A 24,019-nucleotide genomic window follows, 5' to 3' on the forward strand; every position below is an offset into this window, starting at 1 on the left:
GGTTAATAATTCATATTCATTCAACTCTGAGGAGATTTCAGGAGATTTATAATTTTGTTCACAGATGTCATCATACTGACTTAATCATTTCAAAATGCTAAAACCAATTAACGACACTTGTTAATTGGAAAAGAAATTGGCAGAAAGATTGAAATGCCTTGATAAAAAAAGATCGAGTAGGCTAGGGCGGAATTGCGTAACTAACATTCACCCACAATTCCTGGCATTCTTCCGGTTTCCTTTATCTGATTCCTAAGATGGCGGACCGGCGACGTCGAAGGAGGCGCGCATCCCAGGACAGCGAGGAGGACGATGAATCTGGTTCGGGATCAGAAAGTGGAAAGTCCCTTTCGCCAACGACAAAGCCCCGAGTACGGGACCCTGAACCAGTAGAGGCACCAGCTGTTCGTGTGGTGCCGAAAAACGATGCTGAATCCGAGTGTGTGAGTCTTACTCTCGAGACGCGAAGCCGATCAATTAATAGGACTTGATTAGTTGGATAACTAGCTAACTCCGGCTAACGTTAGCTTGCTCACAACTGATTCATGGCTGGGTCAACAAGTCAGCCGGCTATGGGAATGGAACGGTGTCGGGCGGATAGTTGTCCAGTGCTTAGGCCAAGTCATATCCCCATGTTTTGAGTTTGCCACGTCCAGCTAATGTTTCTCGAATAAATCAACAAACTAGCTAATGTTCGGCCGGGAACCGTCTGCAGCGCCAAACCGTAAACTAACGTTAGACAAGACAGTTCGTTTGAGCTAGCTAACTTTGTTTTGTAATTTTAGTTTAGAATGTTTACCACGATGGTAACGCGTTACCTAATGGTTATCTATAGGGAAGCGTTTAATTGAGTTAATTAACGTTACTGTACTATCAGTGTTTGTAGTTAAGCTTATAAGTTAGCCAACGTTGGCGTACGTTAGCTGTCAGTAACTTGCCAACTGCTGTACTAGCTAAACGTTAGTAGTAGCTATGCTAATGTTAAATCCAAAGGGAGCTTTGATATTGTTGAGTTATTTCACCACTGACTGAAAATGTGACGACAAATTAACGTCGTTAACTAGTTACAATATTTGCCTCCACCAATCACGCCTCATCTAAAGTCATTTTCTTGACCAGTAATCATTGAAGATCTTGACTTCACCCTCTTGTTATGAATGGCCACCACTACGCCAAAGCTTGTTGTTATTTATCGAAATCCCTAGTGATGTGAGGAATCCATGTTTGGCACAATGAATGGTTGTTTGATTTTATTTTACTTGGACAGTGCACATTCATCAACGATTCAGTAAAAGAGCAGGTTTTAGTCAGCTAGCTAATTTTCAACCGCAGTCCCAGGGCAGGTTATTAAAAACAATTACAACAACAATACAGACAATCAATGAGCAGTGAGCACTTGCAGAGCAACATAGGACAAGCAACACGTAGCACGCAGACTGAGCAATAGCACAAAAAGCAACTAAGTACATAAAAGCAACAGTGTTTCCACACCTCACAAGCTATAACATGGAAAGTGGCAATATACAACTAAGGTTTATGTTCACAAGTCTGATTGGCCTTTAGCCATGTTTTCATGTTTTGTTGAGGTGCGATAGGTAGTGCAGTTGTGTGTCTGGTGGCATTGTGTTCCGGAAGCTCTCACAGAGATAGCAGATTGATTAAATGTGCTTTACCTCGTGGCAGACCTTGTGGATCTGCTGCCATGGGTTTGGGTTTTCTGTTTAAGAAAAGTACTAAGTGGAGGGCAGCCAGACCATTTAGGATCTTGAATACAAGACAAGCGTCGGTCTATTGCATAACATTTTTCCAACTCAGGAGCTCATGCTTTCTGAGGATGTAACAGTGATGATGGCTATTAGGCTTTCTATCAAGCACTTTGAGAGCCTGTTTTTAGAAAGACTGAATGGGTTTTAATGTTGTACAGCAAGCTTGGGCCCAACTAATCAAGTAGTATGTTAAGATGTGTATCATAGATTTGACTTAGTTTTGCTACTTCCTAGTCAAACAATTTTGTGTAAATTGGAAATTAGCTAGGTTGAATTTGTTTTTTTGAGGTACCTTTTTCACCTGCTCTTTACGAGAGGTTGGACTCCAGTATGATGCCAAGGTACTTAAAATCGAATACCACCTGACATAGACATCTGGCTCAGTATCATCAGTTGCCCTCTTTGTGAAGAACATGCAGACTGTTTTATTTTTTTAAAACTTAGAGATGCAAACATGAGCCACTTTGTAACCTGGACCATTACAGTAGTGAGTTCTTGTGCAGCTTGTTTCCTCTTTGCATGTACCTATATCACTATAATTTGCATACATTTGAACTTCAGACCCAGTACAGACAGAAGACAGGCTGAACAGTACTGATCCTTGGGGCATGCCCACATCATAGCTGAGAGTGGGCGACAGACAGCTCATTGCTCACTCTGACACACTGGGTTCTGCCTTTTCAAAGTATGAGCTCATCCATCTCAAGGCATCAGGGGAGAAGTTAAATCTTGGGACAGTTGTGATGAGAACCTCATGGTTAACAGTATCAAAATCTTTCCTTAGGTCTAGAAATACAGCCCCAACAACGCCCCCTTTGTCCATCTTGGACTTCACATTTTCCAGAAGAAAGCAGTTGTCCCTTTCTGTGGCGTGTTTTGCTCTGAAGTCAAACTGCATGGAGTGTAATGTGAAGGGGCTGTTGTTGAGGTTGGCAATCAGTTGCTCTGCTACACACTTGTCAGCAACCTTCGCCACCACAGGTAGTTTACTAATGGGCCTGTTACTCACTTCAGCAGGGTCACCTGATTTAAAGATGGACGTTATTATGGCCAACTTCCAGACACTTGGAAACACCCCATGACCAATAGATGTGTTGGTGACCTTAGTATTGGGGCCAATGAGCGACTCAAACTTTTTTTTTTATCAACATAATTGGTGAAGCAAAGGGAAATTGTAAATTGATCTGGGAGAATCTAAAAAAAGTTAACGGAAAGACCATAATACCACTGCAAAAAAACTAGACATCTATGTGAATGACCGTCTAACACAGGATGCATTAGAAATAGCAACAGCCTTCAATTTCTACTTTGTTGAGTGTCAAGGTACTGACACAGAACCCCTCCGCTGGTTTCTTGGGCTCAGCGCTAGTGAAGGACACTCAACCTGTCTTCATCATAAGGGAGGTTTCTGAGTCAGAGGTGAACAAGGTGATTAGCTCACTAAAGAACTAAAGCCAAAGATGTGTTTGGGCTGGGCTCTACCTTCCACAAAAACTACAAGGAGCCTTGGCCTGTGATTTTCTTTCATCACCTTATTTCTCAACATGGTAAACCTATGTCTGTCATGCTCTCATTCTTTCATCAGTTTCCACATTTATCCAAGGAAGAGCTCTTTTGGCCAGGTTTGGATTCGATTTTGTTTAGGAAGCCATTTATTGTAGTCAGTCCGGATTGTGGATAGAAAAACCTGTCAGCTTCCACATCTGTATACGATGAGATCATTACAGTTAATTGCCTTTTCAAAATCATTTGATTCACCCTGAATGGCCTGGTCATTAAGAGGGTACATTCAAAGTGACACAGATGCCCCNCCCCCCCCCTTGCTAAGAGTTGGTATCATGTTTGCCTGACAGTGGTGTGTAGGCTACATACTGTTGCTATTTGTTGTCAATTCATTCACATTGTTTGACTAGTGTTATYCTTTCTTAACAGGAAAGTGAAGATGGTGTAGGAGAAGGTGAGTAAGTGTTTGTTGATGCAATCCAATGGCCTATCTAGAATGATGCACACTTCTGAGGCATTTCCCACCTTGATCACACCACAGTTAAACCGTTGATGTTTGTTTTTGCAGCTGTCCTTTCTGACTATGAAAGCGCAGATCCTGAGGAGAATGGCTCCCATTCAGAGGTAAGTTTCCACTGCTGAACAGAGTTATGCTGTAGGGTGTAATTCTTGTTTTTATTTGTTTTTTATTTGCATGGACACTTGGGCAACATAGTAACTGATTTTTCTGTTCTGCGACCTCATTTTTTTGTTGCTAAATCAACACTTCCCGGTATATTATCTGAGGGCTTGCAAATTTGACCAATCCTGCACTATTACCTCATAAAACAGTCAAATTATCGAATACAACTGACTGATCACCACACAAAAAGAGGGCTCACAATTTCAAACCCACTGCACATTTACTGCATGATATTGTTCAATTAAGCACACATCACAAGCTTTTTCCCTCGTCAGCGCATTTTTGTAAGAAATTGGACAAAATCATTGCATATTGCCATGCAAAATGTCAGAATTGCCGCAGCGAAATCCTGGAGGGACTGAAGAGATGAGCAGGTTTCAACCATTGATACAGCTACCGGTATTTCAGAACACAGACCTTCTGCATTGTAGCAGCCCCTATTTGCAGGATACAGACAAATAAAATAAAAACATTTCCAATTGATGTACTCGTGCACTGCAATGTCCATGATGGTACTGGAGTCCTCTTAATGAGGTCTTAACTGTGGTTCTGATGTGAAGTTTAATTTGTCCACTATGCATGGACGGTTTTGACTGCAATAAGTAGGACTCTAAGGATATTTGCATTGCGCTCTCTGACAGTATCTTGATAATGATACACATGGAGCAAACTAACTCAAGTCTTGTATTTTCTCTCTCAGGGAGGTGAGGAAGAGGAGGAGGAAGAGGTCCCTCCACCGGCTGCTGGGCCCAAACCCACTCCTGCTTCCGACACCCCTGCTGCAGAGGGGGAGCTGCAGGAAGGAGGGGGAAAGGATGAGGAGGGTGAGAAAGATATGAGGAAAGAAGTGAAGTGTGAAGACAAAGGCAACCTGGCAGGGGAGCGTCAAAGCGGGGATGGACAGGTAAGATGATTCATTGAAAAGAAAATGGAGTTGAGTAATCACATACAAATATAGGCCTGTTGGTCAATCATTTTGAGTAATTCTACTCTGTGTGACTAGGAAAGCACAGAAGACTCTGAGAATAAAGGCGCTAAACCAGGCCAGAAGCTGGATGATGACCTGGATCGTAATAACCCAGCCTATATCCCCCGTAAGGGAATGTTCTTTGAGCATGACGTCAGAGGAAATGCACAGGAGGAGGAACGGTAAGGGAGAACGTTTACCCTTTTATCCATTAAATGTTTTTCGTTGGAACTAGCCAAACGTGACCAACTACACAGAAAGGAGGAATAACTCCTAGTAATCAGGGATGCAAACTAGCCACCTTTCGGTGAATTTCGCCATTTTGAATCCACAATAGGTGACCTACGTGATTCGTGTAGATCCGACGAGAAAAGTTCGGGGATAGGGGCGGAGGCTTTGGATCACTACTGGCTGTCAGCGAACGAGTGATGGGCGTTTGGAGCTATACTGGCTGTACCCAAAGCTCAGCCTATCGTTCACAAAACAGAATGCAGCACGCGACTGAAGAGAGAAGAGAATCAATTTGCAGCATCAGCGCGCACTCTGGAAAGACAGCAGAGAGTGGAAAGGCAGCTTGCTAGTTACAGCAGCACGTCCACTGAATGATAACGAAGAGGTAGGTGAGAAGCCTGACCACTGAGAAGGGGATGAAGCATACTTCATGAGCTGTAACCGAAAAACAACTGGCATTGGTAAAGTTTGAGGTGAGGGATAAAGTGTGGTGGAACAAGTATTGTTAGCATTGTTAAGTATCTTGCTAACTGGATCGAATTCTCCTTTAGCTAGCCAGAGAAATGTTGAGCAACATTAGCCAACTTAACTGATCAAATAATAGAGTTTATGGTGTGACAATTAGCTGGCTAATGAAGTTAGCTAGCTAACGTTACAACATCAGATGAGCGAACGTTAGTAACCTAACCAATTGGCTATAGTATTAACTGGTATACCACTCCTTGTCGTTCCTCAAGTTATAACGCGTTTGTTGCTTACTCAAACCTGGCAATCTGAAATGTTAACTAGCTAACGAAAGAACAAACTATCTGTGAACTGATTCCCCCGCCGACCACACCCGAAAAGTATGTGGTTAATTTTCAGAATGAGAAAATTAGGTGGTGTTTGTTAAACAAGTCGATTCAGGGATCAAGTGGAGCTGGGCCTGTCTTAACTGGATGCCACCATGATGAAAGGAACACCACACACTTTGCCTCCTCACTTTTTTTCAATACAGTGGATAAAAAGGGGTATGCCAGGTGTACTCTCCGCCTGAAAGAGATCAATTATGCCAACCAAGGGTATCATGCTCTGCTGGCACATTGTAGAACAGATGTCCACAAGCAGAAAGTGTACAATGTGAATTGTAGCCCAAAGATGTTGCTTTTGATGTGTTGATCTTAACAGTAACACGTGTGAGTGGGGGGGGATTTCATTTGATACTAAGTTCATTATTGAGTTATTTTTGCACACCAAGGCTTGTGCACCTGATTGATGTGGTCTATAGTGGCCACCTATAATAGAGCAAACACAGAATGCCTGTTTGTGTCATGTGTTCTACTTTAAGTCGTTTTTGTCTCCCAAGTGCAATATTTAGGTTAAAACCTGCATTTCCCGCTAGCAGGGATTTTTAGCATGTTTCAGTGCAACAACAAAAAAGTTTCACCTTTTTGGGCCCTCAGCAGTTTATATCCCCGAGTAAAAGACGGATGTTGTTTCATTGGTAAACCTGTTTATTGATATATTTGTGGCTTCTTTCCTGTCCTCCAGGCCTAAGGGTCGTAACAGGAAGCTGTGGAAGGATGAGGGTTGCTGGGAACACGATAGGTTCAGGGAGGAGGAGCAGGCGCCCAAGTCACGTGAGGAGCTGGTTGCAATCTATGGCTACGACATCCGCAACGGAGGTGTCTCCAATGAGCGGTCCTATAGACCGCGCAAGCCCAGGTACTACTAACCCCTCGACTCTATTAACCCAGTGTTCAAATCCCCCATGTCCCTGAAAGCCTGTAACACTAACCACCAGTATTGTTTATCGCGCCAATTTATATTAACAGGCACAATGTCATCCCCTTACAATGTCATCTCACGAAAAACCGCAATGGTTAACTACAGGGGTGGCGATAATTTGGGCATGAGGGTCACGTTGAGGTAAAAATAGTTAGCGAAGAGCTATTTGCAGGACAGAAAAGGGAAAATTCTTTGAAAATATATAGGTCCCCATTTATAATTTCTACATACTTACTATCTCGTTTTGGATGTAAAAAAAACAATCTGGTTCACATACCATAGTTTGCCCATTGCTGGTCTACTTGCAGCTTGTCCTCACACTAGCCCTCCCCCCCCCCCCCTGCAGACACAGCATCTCTCCAGTCCGGGACAAGCGCTGGCAGGACGGAGACTGGGAGAGGCCCGTCCATACCTCCTGGCAGCAAGGAGGGAACCCCAACAGCCGTAGCGCCCCCCCAGCCGTGGCCCTGCAGCAGTCTGGTCCTCCCCCCTCAGCAGCCCCCAACACCCAGCGCAACAACAACCCCCCCAGGCCCTCCTCCCACCCCCCACCCCGGGGCTTCCAGGGCAACCGCCCCCCCCAGGCCCAGCACAGGAATGACAGAAACCAGGAGTCCCAACGGCCAGGCCCCAAGGCCCACCCCGCCGAGCCCCTCCAGACCCAGAGTTTACCGCCCATGGATGGGGAACGAGGCCCCAGGGGCCGGGGGAACAGAGGGGCCCATACGGAGCGCAGCCCTTCGGTAGTGGTGGAAGAGGTCCGCAGTGAGGAGGATGATGAGCGCAACACAACTACAGTGACAACGTCACAGTCCGTGTACTACAATCGCCACTACAGTGGCAAGGGAGATCGAGAAAGGGACTCTGCGCCACGGCGACAGGAGCAGCAGCGAGGGGGATCTGCTCCTCCGGCGGACAACCCGGTTACCCGCGATGCCTCCCCGGCTCCGGAGCGGCCCGTGGAGAAGAAGTCGTATTCCCTAGCCAGGAGGACTCGCACCCGGGCCACTGAGCTGGGCAAGCAGGCCTCTCTTGAGGAGCCTGCCTCCACCGTGTCTTCCTCGGCCCTGAAGAGTGAGCCGTGGCAGGGCCCCGGTCAGAGTCAGGGGGATGCTGGAGACAGCAGCCAGGGGACAGTACTCGCAGGGCTGGATCAGGACCTGGCCAGACTCAGCCTGGCCGGACAGAACTGGCCCCAGAACCCACCTTCGTATCTACGCGCTGAGATGAGGGGTGAGCCTTCTCCTTTTGTTCTCGCCTTTCTCGCTCGCTCTACCCCTTTTTTTTATTTTCTTATTTTGAGTATTATGTAGTGACACACACCCTCTCAGAGCTCCAGCAGCACTGTTCCAAGCAGCTCAGTCACCACTGCACCAGCAGCGCAGGTGAAGCTAAGCAGCAGCTCCCTGGTGMAGCACTGAGTTGGTTGGTCAGTCAGTCGCTGACCGTTCAGTGTGGCTGGTTGACATAATGAGACCATTGCAGTCAGTGTGGAGCAATGTGGTCAGACAGTAGTGTGGGAATGGAAGTGTCTCTCTCGTAAGCCTTGCACGTAGTCTGGAGCCTGAGAGGTTTTTATCATGCAATACATTGGAAATAAAATGTACTTTTTGGCACCCAAGGTTTAAAGTGCCTCAAGTACACATTTTGTCAGGACAGAAACCCTAGTTAGAACTACACGTTGGTAGCTGTTTTGACATGAAGCTTATAAGATGTAACGTGTTCCTCACTGTAACTAACTAAACGGCAGCAGTTGATCAGTTAGTTGGATTTGTTTTGCTTGCGTGTTGTCGACGCTTCGTCTCGTTGCAGGCATCCCTAACTCTATGCACATGGGTGGAGCACCTCCACAATACAGTAACATAGAAGAGCTGGTGAGTAGGCCTACTTGTTTTGGTTATGTACAAAGATGAGTTTCTGTTGTTTTTATATGTTGCCTTCAAGAGGAAATCTGGCGGGTTTTTTTACCTGACATTTTGACTGGTTCGGTTAGCGCTCATCCTCTTTCTCTCCATCTCAGGGAGCTGGTAACCGGGCAAAGCGGTACTCGTCCCAGCGCCAGAGGCCAAGCCCGGAGCCCGCTCCTCCTATGCACATAGGGGTCATGGAGGGCCACTACTATGAGCCCAGTGAGTCAGTGCCACACACACTACCACCAGAAGGCAGTGCACAACTGAAAATACACACTAGCTGGTGTCTTTGTCCATAGGCTCAGAGCCAGGCTCTGGTAGAATCAGTACTAGACGACAACATGTTTTAGCTGCATTAAAAAGCTGTCTTAAAATGTTTACTGTTTTGAGAGGTTAGTTAGAATGGTAGGGTACACGGTTATCTGTGGAGCTGTCATAAACATGTAGCTTATTTTGTTATAGTTTAACACATGATTACATGATTGCCACATCAGATACACAAAAGTATGTGGACACCCCTTCAAAATAGTGGATTTGGCTTATACAGCCACTCCCGTTGTCGACCGGTGTATTACATTGAGCACACAGCCATGCAATCGCCATAGACAAACATTGTCAGGTAGAATGGCCTGACTGAAGAGCTCAGGGACTTTCAATGTGGCACCATCATACGATGCCACCTTTCCAACAAGTCAGTTTGTCAAATTTCTGCCCTGCTAGAGCTGCCCCGGTCAACTGTACGTGCTGTTATTGTGATGTGAAAACGTCTAGGAGCAGCAACGGCTCAGGCGTGAAACGGTAGGCCACACAAGAATGGGACCGCCGAGTGCTGAAGCGGGTAAAAATCGTCGGTCCTCGGTTGCATCACTCACTACCGAGTTCCAAACTGCCTCTGGAAGCAACGTCAGCACAAGGACTGTTCGTCGGGAGCTTCATAGGAGCTTCATGAAAGATATAAGTTCACCATGTGCGATGCCAAGCGTCGCCTGGATTGGCGTAAAGCTCGCCGCCATTGGACCAGTGGAAACGCATTGTCTGGAGTAATGTCCAACAGGCGAATCTCGGTTTGGCAGATGCCAGAAGAACGTTACCTGCCCCAATGCATGGTACCAACTGTACAGTTTGGGGATTAATAATGGTCTGGGGCTGTTTTCATGATTCGGGCTAGGCCCCTTAGTTCCAGTGAAGGGATAACTTCATGGTATAGCATACAATGACATTCTAGATTATTCTGTGCTTCCAACTTTGCAGCATCAGTTTGGGGAAGGCCCTTTCCTGTTTCAGCATGACAGTGCCCCCGTGCACAAGGCGAGGTCCGTACAGAAATGGTTTGTCGAGATCAGTGTGGAAGAACTTGACTTGCCTGCACAGAGTCTTGACCTCAATCCCATCAAACACCTTTGGGATGAATTGGAACGCCGACTGCAAGCCAGGCCTAATCGCTCAACATCAGTGCCTGACCTAACTAATGCTCTTGTGGCTGAATGGAAGCAAGTCCCCGCAGCAATGTTCCAACATCCAGTGGTAAGCCTTCCCAGGAGAGTGGAGGCTGTCATAGCAGCAAAGGGGGACCAACTCCATATTAATGCCTATGATTTTAGGAATGTTTGACAAGCAGGTGTCCACATATATTTTTGGTTTGGTCGTGGAGTTGTAGAATAATATATCTGACTGTAGAGTGCGAACGTGAGTCTAAATGCTATATTGTCTCCTCCTGCAGTGTCTTACCAAGGACCAATCTATGCCCACGGCGACAGCCCCACCCCCCTCCCACCCCAGGGCATGCTGGTCCAGCCTGAGATGCACCTCCCCCACCCAGGACACCCAGGTTAGTGTCTGTCACCTTGCTGCCAGGGGACCCAGGGAAAACGTGGTGTGGATAGCAGTTACCCTCAATTTAGATGATAGATATGAACTCGGCCTGGAGTCTTGTCTGGCAAAAAAAAAGTCAATGACAAGCTTTCTTGAACCTCACTTACCTCTGCACAATCAACTCGGTAATCGTATTGCTTAAGTTCTCTTATAAAACTCTCAAATGAATTGTTATTCTTACTGGATTAATGAGGAATAATAACTACTTTGTATAGTGCTTTTGAACAAGTGTTTCACGTCATAAAAAGTTGCCTCAAGTGCCTCCAGACTAGGGATGTGACAAATGTCTTTAACCATTTTTTTTTTTTACGATAAGAAAAAATCATAAAATGACATGTGAATTCACAATGCAGATATGGTTATTCATATGACCGCTAGGGGGCAATGGCGCTCAATCGATCCCAGTCATGGCTGCCAGACGGCGCTCACCTTACTGCTGTCCCCCACCCACTCAGCAATGATGGTAGGCTCTCTCCTGTGTGCCTCCTTCTCCATGCTCGGTGGTCAGCACATGGGACTTAATGTCCCGCTTCTCATCAATGTAATGGCTCGTGGCAATGCTGTATGACCGCGTGTTCAGAGTTCTAACAATCTGTTATTAACGCCACGTGTGGTGTTTGAGAGCTCGCGCTTTGTACTTGCAGAGCAATCATTGTACAATTTCTCCTTCCGGGCCTTCACGGTTTTTCTTGTAGTCTGGTTCTAGATATAGCATCAGGGCATTGAAGCCGACATCCTCTACCATTTGACAATGGCTGCATATTAACTGCAATCGTTTCTGTAATCAGCGCTGTTATTTTCTCCATCCCTTATCGCACTTCTTTTCTTGTGAAGATCCTTTTGTTGGGGTCCTGTGGTGCTGCCAGCAATGTTTCGGGTCTCGCGGTGCCTCCCTTTCAGATGGTTGAGCATTGTACCTGTACTGCCACTGTAGCTCAATTCCACTTTGCAAAGTTTGCATTTCACTACCTAATTTAACCTCTTAAGTATTGCCATACAGGACTTCGCTGCTGTCGCTTCCCTGTCTCACTCTGACATTTTTCCCACTGTTAGCAATGATGACAGCGCGCTTTATATTCGTGGCTAATAATTTTGAAAGATTCACATCTCCTAACGTCACAGCATTGTTGCATTGGGTATGTTTATTTTTTCCCCTTTTATGATGACCGGGGACCTTTTTTAATGGTAGTTGTGTGATAACTAACTGCACTGTGATTTTAATTGTTGGGGGGCAGCTGGTTTTAAGGTTAAGGATTTCTTTCAAAATGTTTACAATTTCATTTACACAGCCACACTTCTACTCCTGACCAGAAATGCTGGTATGGTGTTGGCTACTGTATGGGTCTGTCTGGTCACACCCATGAACCCCTCCTGTCTCCCCTCAGGTCTACACCCCCACCAGTCGAGCGGCCCCATGCCCAACCCGACTCTCTACGCTGCTCCCCCTGTCTCCATGTCCCCTGGACAGCCTCCTCCACAGCAGCTGTTGGCCCCGCCATTCTACCCTCCGCCAGGTGTCATGACCTTTGGGAACACCAACTACCCCTACCCGGCAGGAGCCACCCTGCCCCCCATGTACAACCCTCCGGTGAGACCTCTGCCCTCGACACCATAGCTACCATATCTGTATGTCAAATGTTGCTATATATTCTACCCAGTGCCACATTACTGTTGCAATATTCTGTCAGCTCTGCAAATCTGTGCAGATTTATAAGGGGTATTCGACTCCACCTTTAACATTTAGGAATGTGTAGCACATGCTACAAACATACTGGTATTTACACTCATGCATAAACCGTGTAACCTCCCCTCAGGCCCAGTCGCAGGTGTACGGCCAGTCGCAGGTGTACGGTGGGGTGACGTACTACGACCCGATGCAGCAGCAAGCCCAGCCCAAACCCTCGCCTCCCCGGCGCTCCTCCCAGCCCGTCACCGTCAAACCTCCCCCACCAGAGGTAGGGTACGGCCCGGAGTGAGCCACAAACCCCAGCGACCCAACAACCGGGCAAGTCTTCACTCTCACCCACTCGCTTAATCAAACACCAAGACTTAGACCGGCCTCAGTCCTAACTGGATGAGCCAGTGTGAGAGTAGGACAAAAGGGAAGGTTATGTTTTTTTAAATGTTGGTAATGTTGAAAGTCATTGTTGGGTGGGTGAGGAGTACAGAATGGGTCTATTAGAGTGTAGCTGTAGATCAAACCAAAACATAGCCTTAAAGGTGTCTGTGTTCCTCTTTTTTAAAGAATTTTAGCTCCCGTTCAAACGTAGGCTACATGTCTAAATCAAATGGTGTTTTTGCCTTGGACACGTGTGAAGTAAGGCCAGTGGCTCTGAGTAAAGCAGCTGAATGTGTGTTTAGATCTCTGCTCTCCAGGTCGTTATGACCTAGAGCTCCTCTTATCCCCTAGAGCTCCTCCTAAAAGCCCCAGGCAATAATACTGCCTTCAAACTGATGTCTCTTTTTGAAATGTGAGTGGACACACTCTACAGAGACGCGATTCAAAATCCCAGCAGAGATGCGCTTTGGTGCATGGTAACCTGCAAACAAACGAATGCCAAACACCGAGCTGTGTGAAAATCTCCCGACTTTTCCAATGAGCTCAATTGTATTGCTGAACCATATGCGTCGGTGTCTCTCTCGCCTCCCTCTTCCTGCCTAATCCAAAGCTTGTGCGACTGAACAACAGTTGCGCTGATTTGTCCCGTTTTTTGCTATTTTCTCCAGGACCGGAGTGGGAAGCCCAGTCAGGCGGTCAGATCCTAGCGCGACGTTCCGAAACGACTACGCCAGTCGGAAGAGAGCGAGGGACAGGAAGACTGGGTCTGCGATAGAGGACCAGCACCACGTGTGGAGCGGATGACGAATAGAGTTTTTATCTGCCTTGTGTTCAGGTGCACCATTGGTCGGTCGCCCACAATACTGAAGGGTTTTTGCTGTTTTGGTTCACCTACCAGTGTTTTTTTTTGCCTCTGAGTGGAGTGCTGTCTTAAAACCCCTATAAAACGTAACCATATAAAACCGCTAAAGAAGGCCCTTGGTAACAACTCCTCAAACATTACTTGACACCAATGATGACATTCGTAGGAATTTGTTCCTTCTAACAATCTGTCGTTCAACTGTAGGTATATTCATGCAAAAAAAATGGGTTGTAAGCTCGAACAAATGTTTAGGACTGGGTTAAATGTGTCATGTGAGTATTATGGAGAGTTCTAGCTGGGATAGGTAGTCATTTTATGTGGGCTAGCTAGAGCTGTGTTCGTCCCACCCACCAGACAGATTCTACTCCAGTGTTTCCGGAATCCTACTCCATTTTTTATTAGCTAACATGTACACTCCCCTACGTATTTATTTGGACAGCGAAGCAAAATTTTAAATGTCTCTACTCAAGCATTTTGGATTTGAGATCAATGTTTCATACGAGGGCGGCAGTACAGAATGTCGCCTTTAATTTAAGGTTATTTTAATAAATATATGTAGGTTTTCCTTTTTTAGAAATGAAAGCACTATGTATCTAGTCTAAACATTTTGAAGATGTCATAAAGATTTGGACAAATTCTCTTGTATTAAATTAGTCCAAAGTTTCTGAACACATCTATATTAATTTGGATGCTACCATGATTACAGATAATCATTCATGAATCTTGAATTATTATTACCAAGTACTACACTTGAATACTTAAATACACAAAGTGAATTTGTCCAAATACTTGACACCATCAAATGGGGGGGACTAGATACATAAAGTGCTTTAATTTCTAAATGTTATAACAGATTTGTATGAAAATTCCTTCAAATGAAAGGTGACATTCTTTAGTCATATGAAACATTTTAATCTCATCAAGATGCTGGAGTAGAGACAAATACTACATTTTTGTTTCACTGTCCAAATACGTAGAGTGTCTCATTTCATCTCACAACGGCATCGTAGGTCTTAGTTTTTATTTTATGGTTTCAAGTCTTGTTAACGCACTTTTTAGATAAAGAATAAATCCTATATACAGATGGTGCTAACCTATAGCTAGTACCCTAGAATTTCAACAACTTGTTATTTTCCGTTTCTCTTGATACCTTCCACATTGTCCTGTCTTTGTTTTGTTTTTTTGTTTAAATCTATTACTGTATTACCAGAGAACCATTTAACCTTGCTTGAAACTGATGTACTTGACAGTGCTACTGCTTGGTGATAGCTTTCTAATGTAAGTGTATATAGATAGATGTATATTAAAGCCTGTGGCTTAAATTCGTATAAATACTACCACCTTATCAAATGAATACTGTCACAATGAACAAGTCTGCAGGGACGTCCAGTCTGTTTTCTGTATACATGGTTATGGATGATAAAATTTTTAAAAAGAGGCTCTGGCTTTTGAAATTTAAATGGTTGTTTGGAAGTTTGCTTTTTCCTTTTTATTTCCTCAGAATCCGTTTGTAAAAGTTGAGCGACTGGTGTGGCAACTCTACCACTAAACTGGATCTGATTTGTCTGTTTGCAGAACATACTGCTGATCCGAAGTGTTTTTGGCTAAAGAAAATTCCTTTAACTGCTGCGCTTAAACAGGCAGCCCAATTCTGATCGTTTTCCACTAATTGGTCTTTTGACCAATCACGGCAGAAATGTTTGATTGGTCAAAAGACGGAAGAAAAGTTTAAAAGCAGCCTAACAAACCTACAATACATGCATGTTATACATACATAGATATGATTGTGAAAATAATTCAGCTGGTGGCTGCAAGCTGTTATAGTAAGTCTGCCTGGAAAAGGGCAAGTTATTGATGTATCTTTAAATTGGCTTTTTCTTTACTGAATCAGTATAAACTGAATTGAGTTGTATTAAAAGTTATTTGTTTAGAAATGGCTGGTAAGAATGTTATTTTAAATGTTTTATTTTCTCTGCCTTAAGAATAAATTGGTTTGTAATGTTTAATTTTAAATAAAGGTTAAATAAAAAATATTTAAAAAAATGACTAACCTGCCAACACTGAGGGCTTGTTTCATAGATGTTTGAATATATAAAAATGTTTCTTTGTGGAGCAAATTTTCTTGAGACAGAGGAATATTAAACAACGTATATGAAAACGATGATTGTCGTGTGGTTGATTGAAGTTAATTCAATGGATACCACTGGATGGCGCCATTGTGCCAAGCCTTCAGACTGACTGCATGATACTGCGTCTCTCATATAGGCCTATTAAACATTTTAATCATTCACAAATCAACTACTGTATGTACTATTTAAATTTGTCATTTACCAGACACTCTTATACAGAGCAACTTACAGTATCGAGTGTACATTTTCATACTGGTCCTCCGTGGGAATCAAACCCGCAACCTAGGAGTTGCAAGCACCGTGCTCTACCAACAGCCACACGGGACAACCAATCTACGAACTGATAGCCACAATTCTACAAGTCAGACTACTCAATGATACTATTTTCCCTTTTCAGTTGACCCTCAAGTTAACATGACTTGAGTCCAGCCATCACATGAAAATGGAATTAGTTGCATTTCACTGTTGAATTCTAATGCGGCTGTTGATGGATGGTAAAATGGCCCATTTATAATGGCTGGGGCCTGTACTGAGACTGAAAGACCTCTTGCTGTGGAGCTACAGAGATGAGTGACAGCTTGATGGCAAGAGACATTAACAGGGGTCAATTTTGATTCTTCGTGTGGAAAATATGGTTTGTGTTTCAAAAACGAGGTGAACACAATTGATTCAAATCTGAATAAGAGGACAAGGCATGCTGTACTTGTATACTTAACTATAGCCCTCGTTTGGGTTAGCTACATTGTACAGGATAGGCTACAAAGGAAATGCACTTGCCTGCCATCTCTTTGCCAGGGCCCCTCTGTCTGTTTCTATGCCAATCTGGTGCTGACATTACCAATAGGGTGGAATCTCACTTTCTGCCATGTCGTAGCGAATTACAATGTTTCTGTCATGACATCTTTTGGCGAATGTAGGTATACAGAGTACACTTTGAAAATAGCCACAGCGGCATTATCTAGTCTCTTACCAATGTGGTATGACTCTCTTCATACAAGCATTGATGAGAACAATGTATCCATTTAAATGTATTTGTAGCGCTTTCCACAGTCATTTGTCACAGACTATTTATTACAAAAGCCAGGTGTAACCTCTCACAGAGCATACTGAAGGTGACATTTGCCATTGAGATGAAACATTGAGAGGAATCAGACCCTATGAAAGATTTCAAGTAAAGCTGGAGAGTTAGGGAGCCTACTGGTCTGGTGTAAGAGGAGTGCGGGTGGGAGGAGCTGAGGGAAGCCTCGGGGTCCTCAAGCTTCTACATCAATAATTGTGTATGAATGAGGTCAAAACTCTGAATATTGCACAGCCAGGGGGCTAAAAGCTGTACTAATTCAAACTCCCTAGACCGCTGTGGAGGTTTACTTTGATCTTGGTCCATGGTATAATATATATATATATATTTTAGCTGAGAGTTTCAGAGTTAAGCCACTGTTAAAAGTCAACCATTCTTTCTTTGAAGGTTAGGGTTGTGGAGACATTATGACCAAAAACATTTTTATTGGTAGACTACCATAACTGATAGGTCTATTTGGGTCACATTCCACCAGAATTCAGGTGTTGGAGGACAAGCAAAGCTAATATAGGATGTGTTTTCCTCTCCCCCCCCAAAAAGGGGTGGTTTGCTTCTTTTGTTTAGTGAACTTTCTTTTCGATACACTCATCCCTTTGGGCAGAAATATATTGGAGGTAAATTAGAGAGAAGAGAGAGGCATTGAATATTCATTGAGGTGAAACTCTCACCTCATTGTTCCAGACTTTCATCACTTTCCATACAGCATTTTCACCTTCAACAGTGTTGGGGAGTAGTGAACTACATGTAGTAAGACTAGTAATTTAACTATATTTTGCAGTAGCTTTGTGGTTTAAATCAATTCAAATCTAGGTTGTTTTTTCAGTAGTTAATTACTATTTTGCCATGTAGAGGTGTAGCTAACTACTGGAACTTCCCACTTGTTTTTTGCAAGAAGAAAATAAAATGTGTGAAATAGGCAAGAATTTCCTTTCATTTTCATTATCAGACCTGACAAATTTTTACTTGAAAAAGTTTTTGTTTTTAATAGGCCAAATATGCACATTCTGTTAACATCTGACCCCAGAGTGATCTGTTCTTGCAATTTGTAGTCTATGACATTTCAGATTTAGATATGTTATTTTTTTTATCACAAAGTAGGTAGGATGTTGTGAACTACTTTCTCAAAGTATAACTTCAGTTGGCAGCAGCTAACGGGGCTCCTGATAAACACTAAATAATAAAACTATATTTTTCTTAAGGGAAGTTTTAGCGTAGCTTAACTTCTTTCAGTGTGAAATAATTAGTAGCTTGGTAAACTATCTTCAGAGTAGCTTCCCCAACACGGACCACAATCACCCTCCTTGTGAATATTTATGTGCCTACAGTCAGAAAGAGAGAATCCAGCCACCAGCAGACAGTAACGGTAGAATCATAGTCATTCTTTCTCTAACACCCAGCCATATTATGAGTCACACAGGAACCTTGTATTGCAGATACTGGACTCTGTTTCGGGTATTCGTTCATTAAGGATGTATGCCTACGGTTTGTACTGGCCTAATATATTCAGGACATTTGGAATGAAAGCGCTCAGCATTTACATTACAATGCTGTCTCTTTTCCACACCTATGCTGTCCAATAGCACGCTCTGTCTCATGCTTTTTAATGCAGTTGACGAGCGACTCATTTCAGCGCATGTTGTTCATGGAGGCAGCTGTCATGTGAGGTTTTGGATTGACAGTTCTAAACTGTTGCTTGTGTTCTGGCCCGGGAGGGATCACAGCCATGTTTCTTATGTAAAAAGGCTCATTTGAAGAAAAAATAACTATGCTTGCCATTGATGTTTTGTGCATTTTAATTCGCTTTACGAAATTGCTTCACGACACCTCCCACACAATCAACGAAGCTGGCCAACATTTTCTCACAAACCCATTTTCACGTTTTTTCTCCCACTCTTTACTGCAGACACTCTTCTTCTTCTGCTGGTTGTTACTATGGTATCATGCTGTAATCCTATTCTCTCCCTAACTGTCAATCTTGTTTTCTTCCTGAAACCCCTTCTTTACCCCCCTCTCTTCCCCATTCCCCTCAAACCTCTTACCCCTCACCACTCTCCCACCCCTACCCCACAAAACCGCTTCCCCCTCAACCCATACTTTCCCTTATTGCCTCAGTATCCACCCCAGCCCCTTTCCTTCCTCTCCTGTCCCTGATGAATGTGTAACATATGGATTCCCCTCTCTGCCCTTCGCCTCTCTCACTCTCTCCCTCTTTTGTGTCTGGCCCTCTCGACTTGTGTGGGCAGAGTTGAAGTGAATGGCTCTTGTTTTGGTTGTATTGTTGTCGGCCCCTTTGGCCTCCATATGCACCACCACCAACAGACTGGCTTTCGGATGTAGCGTGGCATTATGTGTATATATTCTTGTTCCATTCCATTACTTAGACTTGTGTGTATTGTTAGATTACATGTTAGATATTGCTGCACTGTCGGAACTAGAAGAACAAGCATTTCGCTACACTCGCAATAGCATCTGCTAACCATGTGTATGTGACCAATACGATTTGATTTGATGTGCCTGCTGGGGTTTCACGGATGTGCATACTATGCATGAAACGTGTGTGCGCGCTGAGGGGAGCGGGAGAGTCTATTCTGTGTCCCCTCAATACTGCCAACTCCACTAACATTCAGTGGCACACACATGTATTCTTAATGCCCATCTTTGACAGTCCTGTATATTTAACGCAGGGTCCCCGTCCTTGTTTTTGTTCAGCATCGCGGTGCGCGTCGCGGAGGTGGGGCCTGTCCTCCGCCCCATTGTAACTGTTACAGGCCAAACAAAGCACCCTGCCACCAAGGGTGGCGGATGTCACCACGACAACCCCCTAACCCCCATCCATGTGTGTGTGTGTGTGTGGTGTGGTGTGTTGTGTGTGTGTGTGTGTGTGTGTGTGTGTGTGTGTGTGTTGTGTGTGTGTGTGTGTGTGTGGTGTGTGTGTGTGTGTGTGTGTGGTGTGTGTGTGTATGTGTTATGTGTGTGTGAGACACGTCATTAAACTCAGGAATGATTCATGGCAGCCTCAGTTGCTCTGTAGTTCATCCATAGACAAATGATCTGTCTGTAAGGCTCCGGCTAATGAGTGACGGTCAGGGCAGCACATCACATAAGGCCCAGATACTGTTCTGCTCCCTCACTCCTACATTGACGCATAGAAAATGACTCAGGCTATCACACTGTAGTGTACAGGGCCTGCACTCTCTCTCTGGGTCTCTCTCAGTCTGCTACTCTGACTGTCTGCCTCTTCTTCTATCTAAATCTCTCTGTCTGTCTCTCTTTCTTTCTCTCCCTCCCTGTTTTGGTCTGTTGCGACTACTCTCACCCCGTCTGGACTCCTGCGCTGGGCGGGGTCGGGTCACACACTGGTGTCACCCTGGATCTAGTGACAGTGTTTTTCTGTTTGACACTTAGGATGCCAGGAATGAGTGTGCAAGGGAGTGCAAAGTGTGAGGGTGCTCCTCTCCTCTCTTTCTATCTTCTTTGTTTACCCCTTTCCCAACACAGAAATATTTAAAAAAACAAGTCAACTAAGTTTTTACGTCTTTCATGAAGCCTTACGGCTGTGTTTAGGTAGGTAGACCATTTGATGACCTTTTTGAACATCTAAGTCCCGTTTGAGCCAATATAAGAATGATCTGAAGTTCAGTGTTATGACACTGAATAGGCCTCAAGATGACTCAATAGCAGTAACCCTATGGATTGTGAGTAAACAGATATAGGATATTAATTTGATCCCTCTTTTGTTGCTGAGAATTTTCCTGCAAAGCAGGAAATGCAAACTTGAACTGTATTCGAGGTTTAAAAAGGCTTCAAAAGTTTTTAATTTCCACTTTAAAATGTCAGACTTTATTTGCCCTGATGAAAAATGTATCAACACTTACAAAAATTTGCCATGAGTTATAATTCACATAATAATTAACATTTCCTGTTGTTGCAGGATTATTTTCCTGCTGTAGAAAACTGGCTCAAATTAAGATCCTACACTTAGAAAATAGGGTTCTATAAGGGTTATTCAGCTGTCCCCATAGGAGAACCATTTTTGGTTCCAGGTAGAACCGTTTTGGTTCCAGGTAGAACTCTTTTGGGTTCCATGTAGAACCCTCTGTGTAAAGGGTACTATATGGAACTCAAATGGGATCTAACTGGAACCAAAAAGGTTCCACTATAGGGACAGCCGAAGAACCCTTTAAGATTCTAGATAGCACCGGTATAGAAAGATGAGAATATTTGTATTTATTTAACTTTTATTTAACTAGGCAAGTCAGTTAAGAACAAATTCTTATTTACAATGACTAGGAACAGTGGGTTAATTGCCTTGTTCAGGGGCAGAACAACAGATTTGTACCTTGTCAGCTCGGGGATTTGATCTAGCAACCTTTCGGTTACTGGCCCAACGCGCTAACCACTAGGTTACCTGCTGAGAGATGAGCAATAATGAGAGATGAGTAATAACTCTTGTCAGGCTACTCGAGCAGTATGTGTGAGTTTATTCACTGTTGAAGGACTCTGAATTGGAACTGTCTGAACTGACTCATCTTAGCCGGGCTGAAATCAGGAGATGCAATTCAAACCACCAGAGCCATAACGATGGCACATTCTGTCTGTTCTTGCGACCGAGACAGAACATTTAGCAGCTCTCAACTAAATATGCAGCATCAGATCGACGTCTGGAGTGCTTGTGTGGGTGGATGTGAAGGGATGGAGGAAGGGTTGGGGTGGGTGTTGAGAATGAGAAGTGAAAGCTCCATATATCAGAGCGCTTGAAGGGGGGAGTCTGCCTGTTTGAGGAGTTAAGGATAATCGTTTTAGGAGTGGAACAGCCCCAGAGGGCAGAGCAGCCTCCCTCCTCCCAGATACCCAGAGGAGAGCCAGTGGAGCGTCGGAGGCTCTTACAGAGAGCCAGCTGATCTCCATCCTCAGACACACTCAGGTGACCGGCCTCATTGATCTCTCAGCGGGGCGTGGCTCCCTCCTAGGCGTTGTTTGTGTGTGTAGCCCCTGGAACCCAGAGCGAGCGTGTGTGTGTATTTCATTGGGGGGAGGGGTCGAAAAGAGGACGGGCGGTTGCCCAGATGAGCCATCGCAGATGTGCACCTCCCTCCCTCCAACTATATCCGTCCGTCAGTAGAGCGTGGAGTGGAGCGAGTGCGTTAGGCAGCCTGGGTCATTTGTCATCTTGGCGGATGACACATTGTAGAGGAGAGGCACAGCACCGCTGAGAATCACAGTCAATACAGTCACTGACTGATAGGATTACGCAATCGCCACGGCAACGTCTGTCCCGCTGTTGTTCAGCCACGGTGAATATCAATTCAATATTTTTTTCATGTTTTTTTTTACTCCATAGAGATGTCCGAAGGTACAGAGCAAGTGTGCCACTATAACCTTATGGATTCTAAGCTGATTCCAGTCATTCATAACAAAACAGAATGATGTCAATCTTGATCCAATTGAACACAAGTGATATTTTGCTCAGTTTGCGTTTAAATGGGTATTTTTTGGACCACACGAAACAGACCATCCACACCAAAGGACATTAGGTGGAATTAAAAACCTATAGCTCTGGCAACTGTGTGCCAATAAAAGTCTATGTGTGACCCCGTGACCTTGCTGACCTCAGCTCCATATAAAACCCTTCGCCATTGGAAGGCCAGTGCTCCCATAATAGCTAATCTGGTGATCATACTAGAACCTCCATGTGACATTTTCCACCAGTGTGTGGTAAGTGCAAATGAAGGGTTATGACCAGTAACCTCATGGTTGACCCCCGCCCCCTTCCCTCTCCTTCCCCTCTCCCTCCCAGCCTGTTCATTCACCTTTTAGCACCTCTGTGCTTCCCTTAAAAGACATTTGATTGCATAAGCCAGAGTGGAGAAACTGGTTTCCTCCATAGTATGGTGTAAAGCACAAGTGCTAATTTTGGGAGTGCAGGGGATTCCTTAGTGGGAATACCCAGTGCCCACACAGACCAGGCAGTTACAGAGAAAGCAGAAGTGGAGAAGGAGGACGGAGAGATGGAGCAGAATGCCAGGGCTGAGGGGACAGTACCGTAACACGATGACCATATCCTCATTTAGTAACACGGCAGACCTTGTGACTGAGGGCAATGCTTGCAATCACCACTACGCAACATAGCTCTGCGTCATAGTTTTGTGGTCAAACCTTGTTACCATAGTTACCAAAGGGAGTTATTGTTTGGTGTGAAGTATTTTTAAATTCAGGGCATTTCCAGAAATAGAGCAGTAAGAAAATGTGTTAAGAAAAGCCCACATTTTTTTTTAGAGGAACAAAGCCTGACATAGGACACGGCCCATTCTTCTCTTTCAAATAAAAGGCTGGACAAGACGTTGAATTGACGTCTGTGCCCAGTGGGCTAATTTCCAACTTGACTCTGCAGAAACTTTGCTGCTGTCAAAAGTCCACTGACTTAGCTAGCAGGTGCAGCTCAAGTTGTTATCTGATACCTCAGGAGTGCTGGAAAGAGGTATGGCTGCAATGGATACCTCAGGAGTGCTTGAAAGAGGTATGGCTGCAATGGATAGTGAGAAAGTTAAAGACTCACAAATATCATAACCCCCCCCCCCCCACCCCCCAAAAATAAAATGCAAACCTCCCCTGTTATTGTAATGGTGAGAGTTTAGCATGTCTTGGGGGTATGATATTTGTGCATCTGTAACTTTCTCAACATTATTCACGATTCATTCAGGATAATCCAGAATCGTGCTAGCATCCACGTTAATGTAGAAGTGTTTAGACACATATTCTATTCTTATGTACAATTAAAGTGACTCCAAAATCACAATACGTTATTTACCATTCATTTCTACTGGGCATAAATAATCTGAAACACAACCAAAACAAACAGCAAAAGCATCCAAGAAATTTGTAAGGATCATTAGCCTGATGTAGTCATTGCGTGCTATGAATATGGGACCAAATACTTAACTTTTTACTACATTAATACACATATACAGTGGGGAGAACAAGTATTTGATACACTGCCGATTTTGCAGGTTTTCTTACTTACAAAGCATGTAGAGGTCTGTCATTTTTATCATAGGTACACTTCAACTGTGAGAGACGGAATCTAAAACGGCTCTACAGACCTGTTAGTTTTTCTTTAAGAAAACCTGCCTGTTCTCCACTCATTACCTGTAATTAACTGCACCTGGTTTGAACTCGTTACCTGTATAAAAGAA

The 24,019-nt window shown here is 44.2% G+C and overlaps 2 protein-coding genes across 2 annotated transcripts in view; one reads left to right on the forward strand and one right to left on the reverse strand.

Annotated features, from left to right (window-relative positions):
* The window catches only part of LOC111981828 (nuclear receptor subfamily 1 group D member 1), a 66,018-nt gene that overhangs the window by 33,856 nt on the left and 8,143 nt on the right, over window positions 1–24,019 (reverse strand). The window lies entirely within an intron of this gene.
* casc3 (casc3 exon junction complex subunit) lies at window positions 228–15,783 on the forward strand. Its single transcript, XM_024011559.1, has 13 exons — window positions 228–443; window positions 3,699–3,723; window positions 3,838–3,893; window positions 4,652–4,855; window positions 4,955–5,100; window positions 6,680–6,853; window positions 7,263–8,149; window positions 8,729–8,790; window positions 8,937–9,045; window positions 10,547–10,654; window positions 12,084–12,286; window positions 12,513–12,703; window positions 13,426–15,783. The coding sequence occupies exons 1-12, from the start codon at window positions 258–260 to the stop codon at window positions 12,672–12,674; spliced, it is 2,322 nt and encodes a 773-aa protein (XP_023867327.1). The 5' UTR covers window positions 228–257; the 3' UTR covers window positions 12,675–12,703; window positions 13,426–15,783.

Source organism: Salvelinus sp. IW2-2015, linkage group LG20 (genome assembly GCF_002910315.2).
Source record: "Salvelinus sp. IW2-2015 linkage group LG20, ASM291031v2, whole genome shotgun sequence".
Taxonomy (NCBI): Eukaryota; Metazoa; Chordata; class Actinopteri; order Salmoniformes; family Salmonidae; genus Salvelinus; species Salvelinus sp. IW2-2015.

Excerpts from the sequence above, each read along its gene's own strand:
- casc3 (XM_024011559.1), top strand. The coding sequence starts at position 258 with ATGGCGGACCGGCGACGTCGAAGGAGGCGCGCATCCCAGGACAGCGAG. Across the intron at positions 3,724-3,837 it reads TGAAGATGGTGTAGGAGAAG|CTGTCCTTTCTGACTATGAA; the intron begins GTGAGTAAGTGT and ends TTGTTTTTGCAG. Across the intron at positions 8,150-8,728 it reads TCTACGCGCTGAGATGAGGG|GCATCCCTAACTCTATGCAC; the intron begins GTGAGCCTTCTC and ends GTCTCGTTGCAG.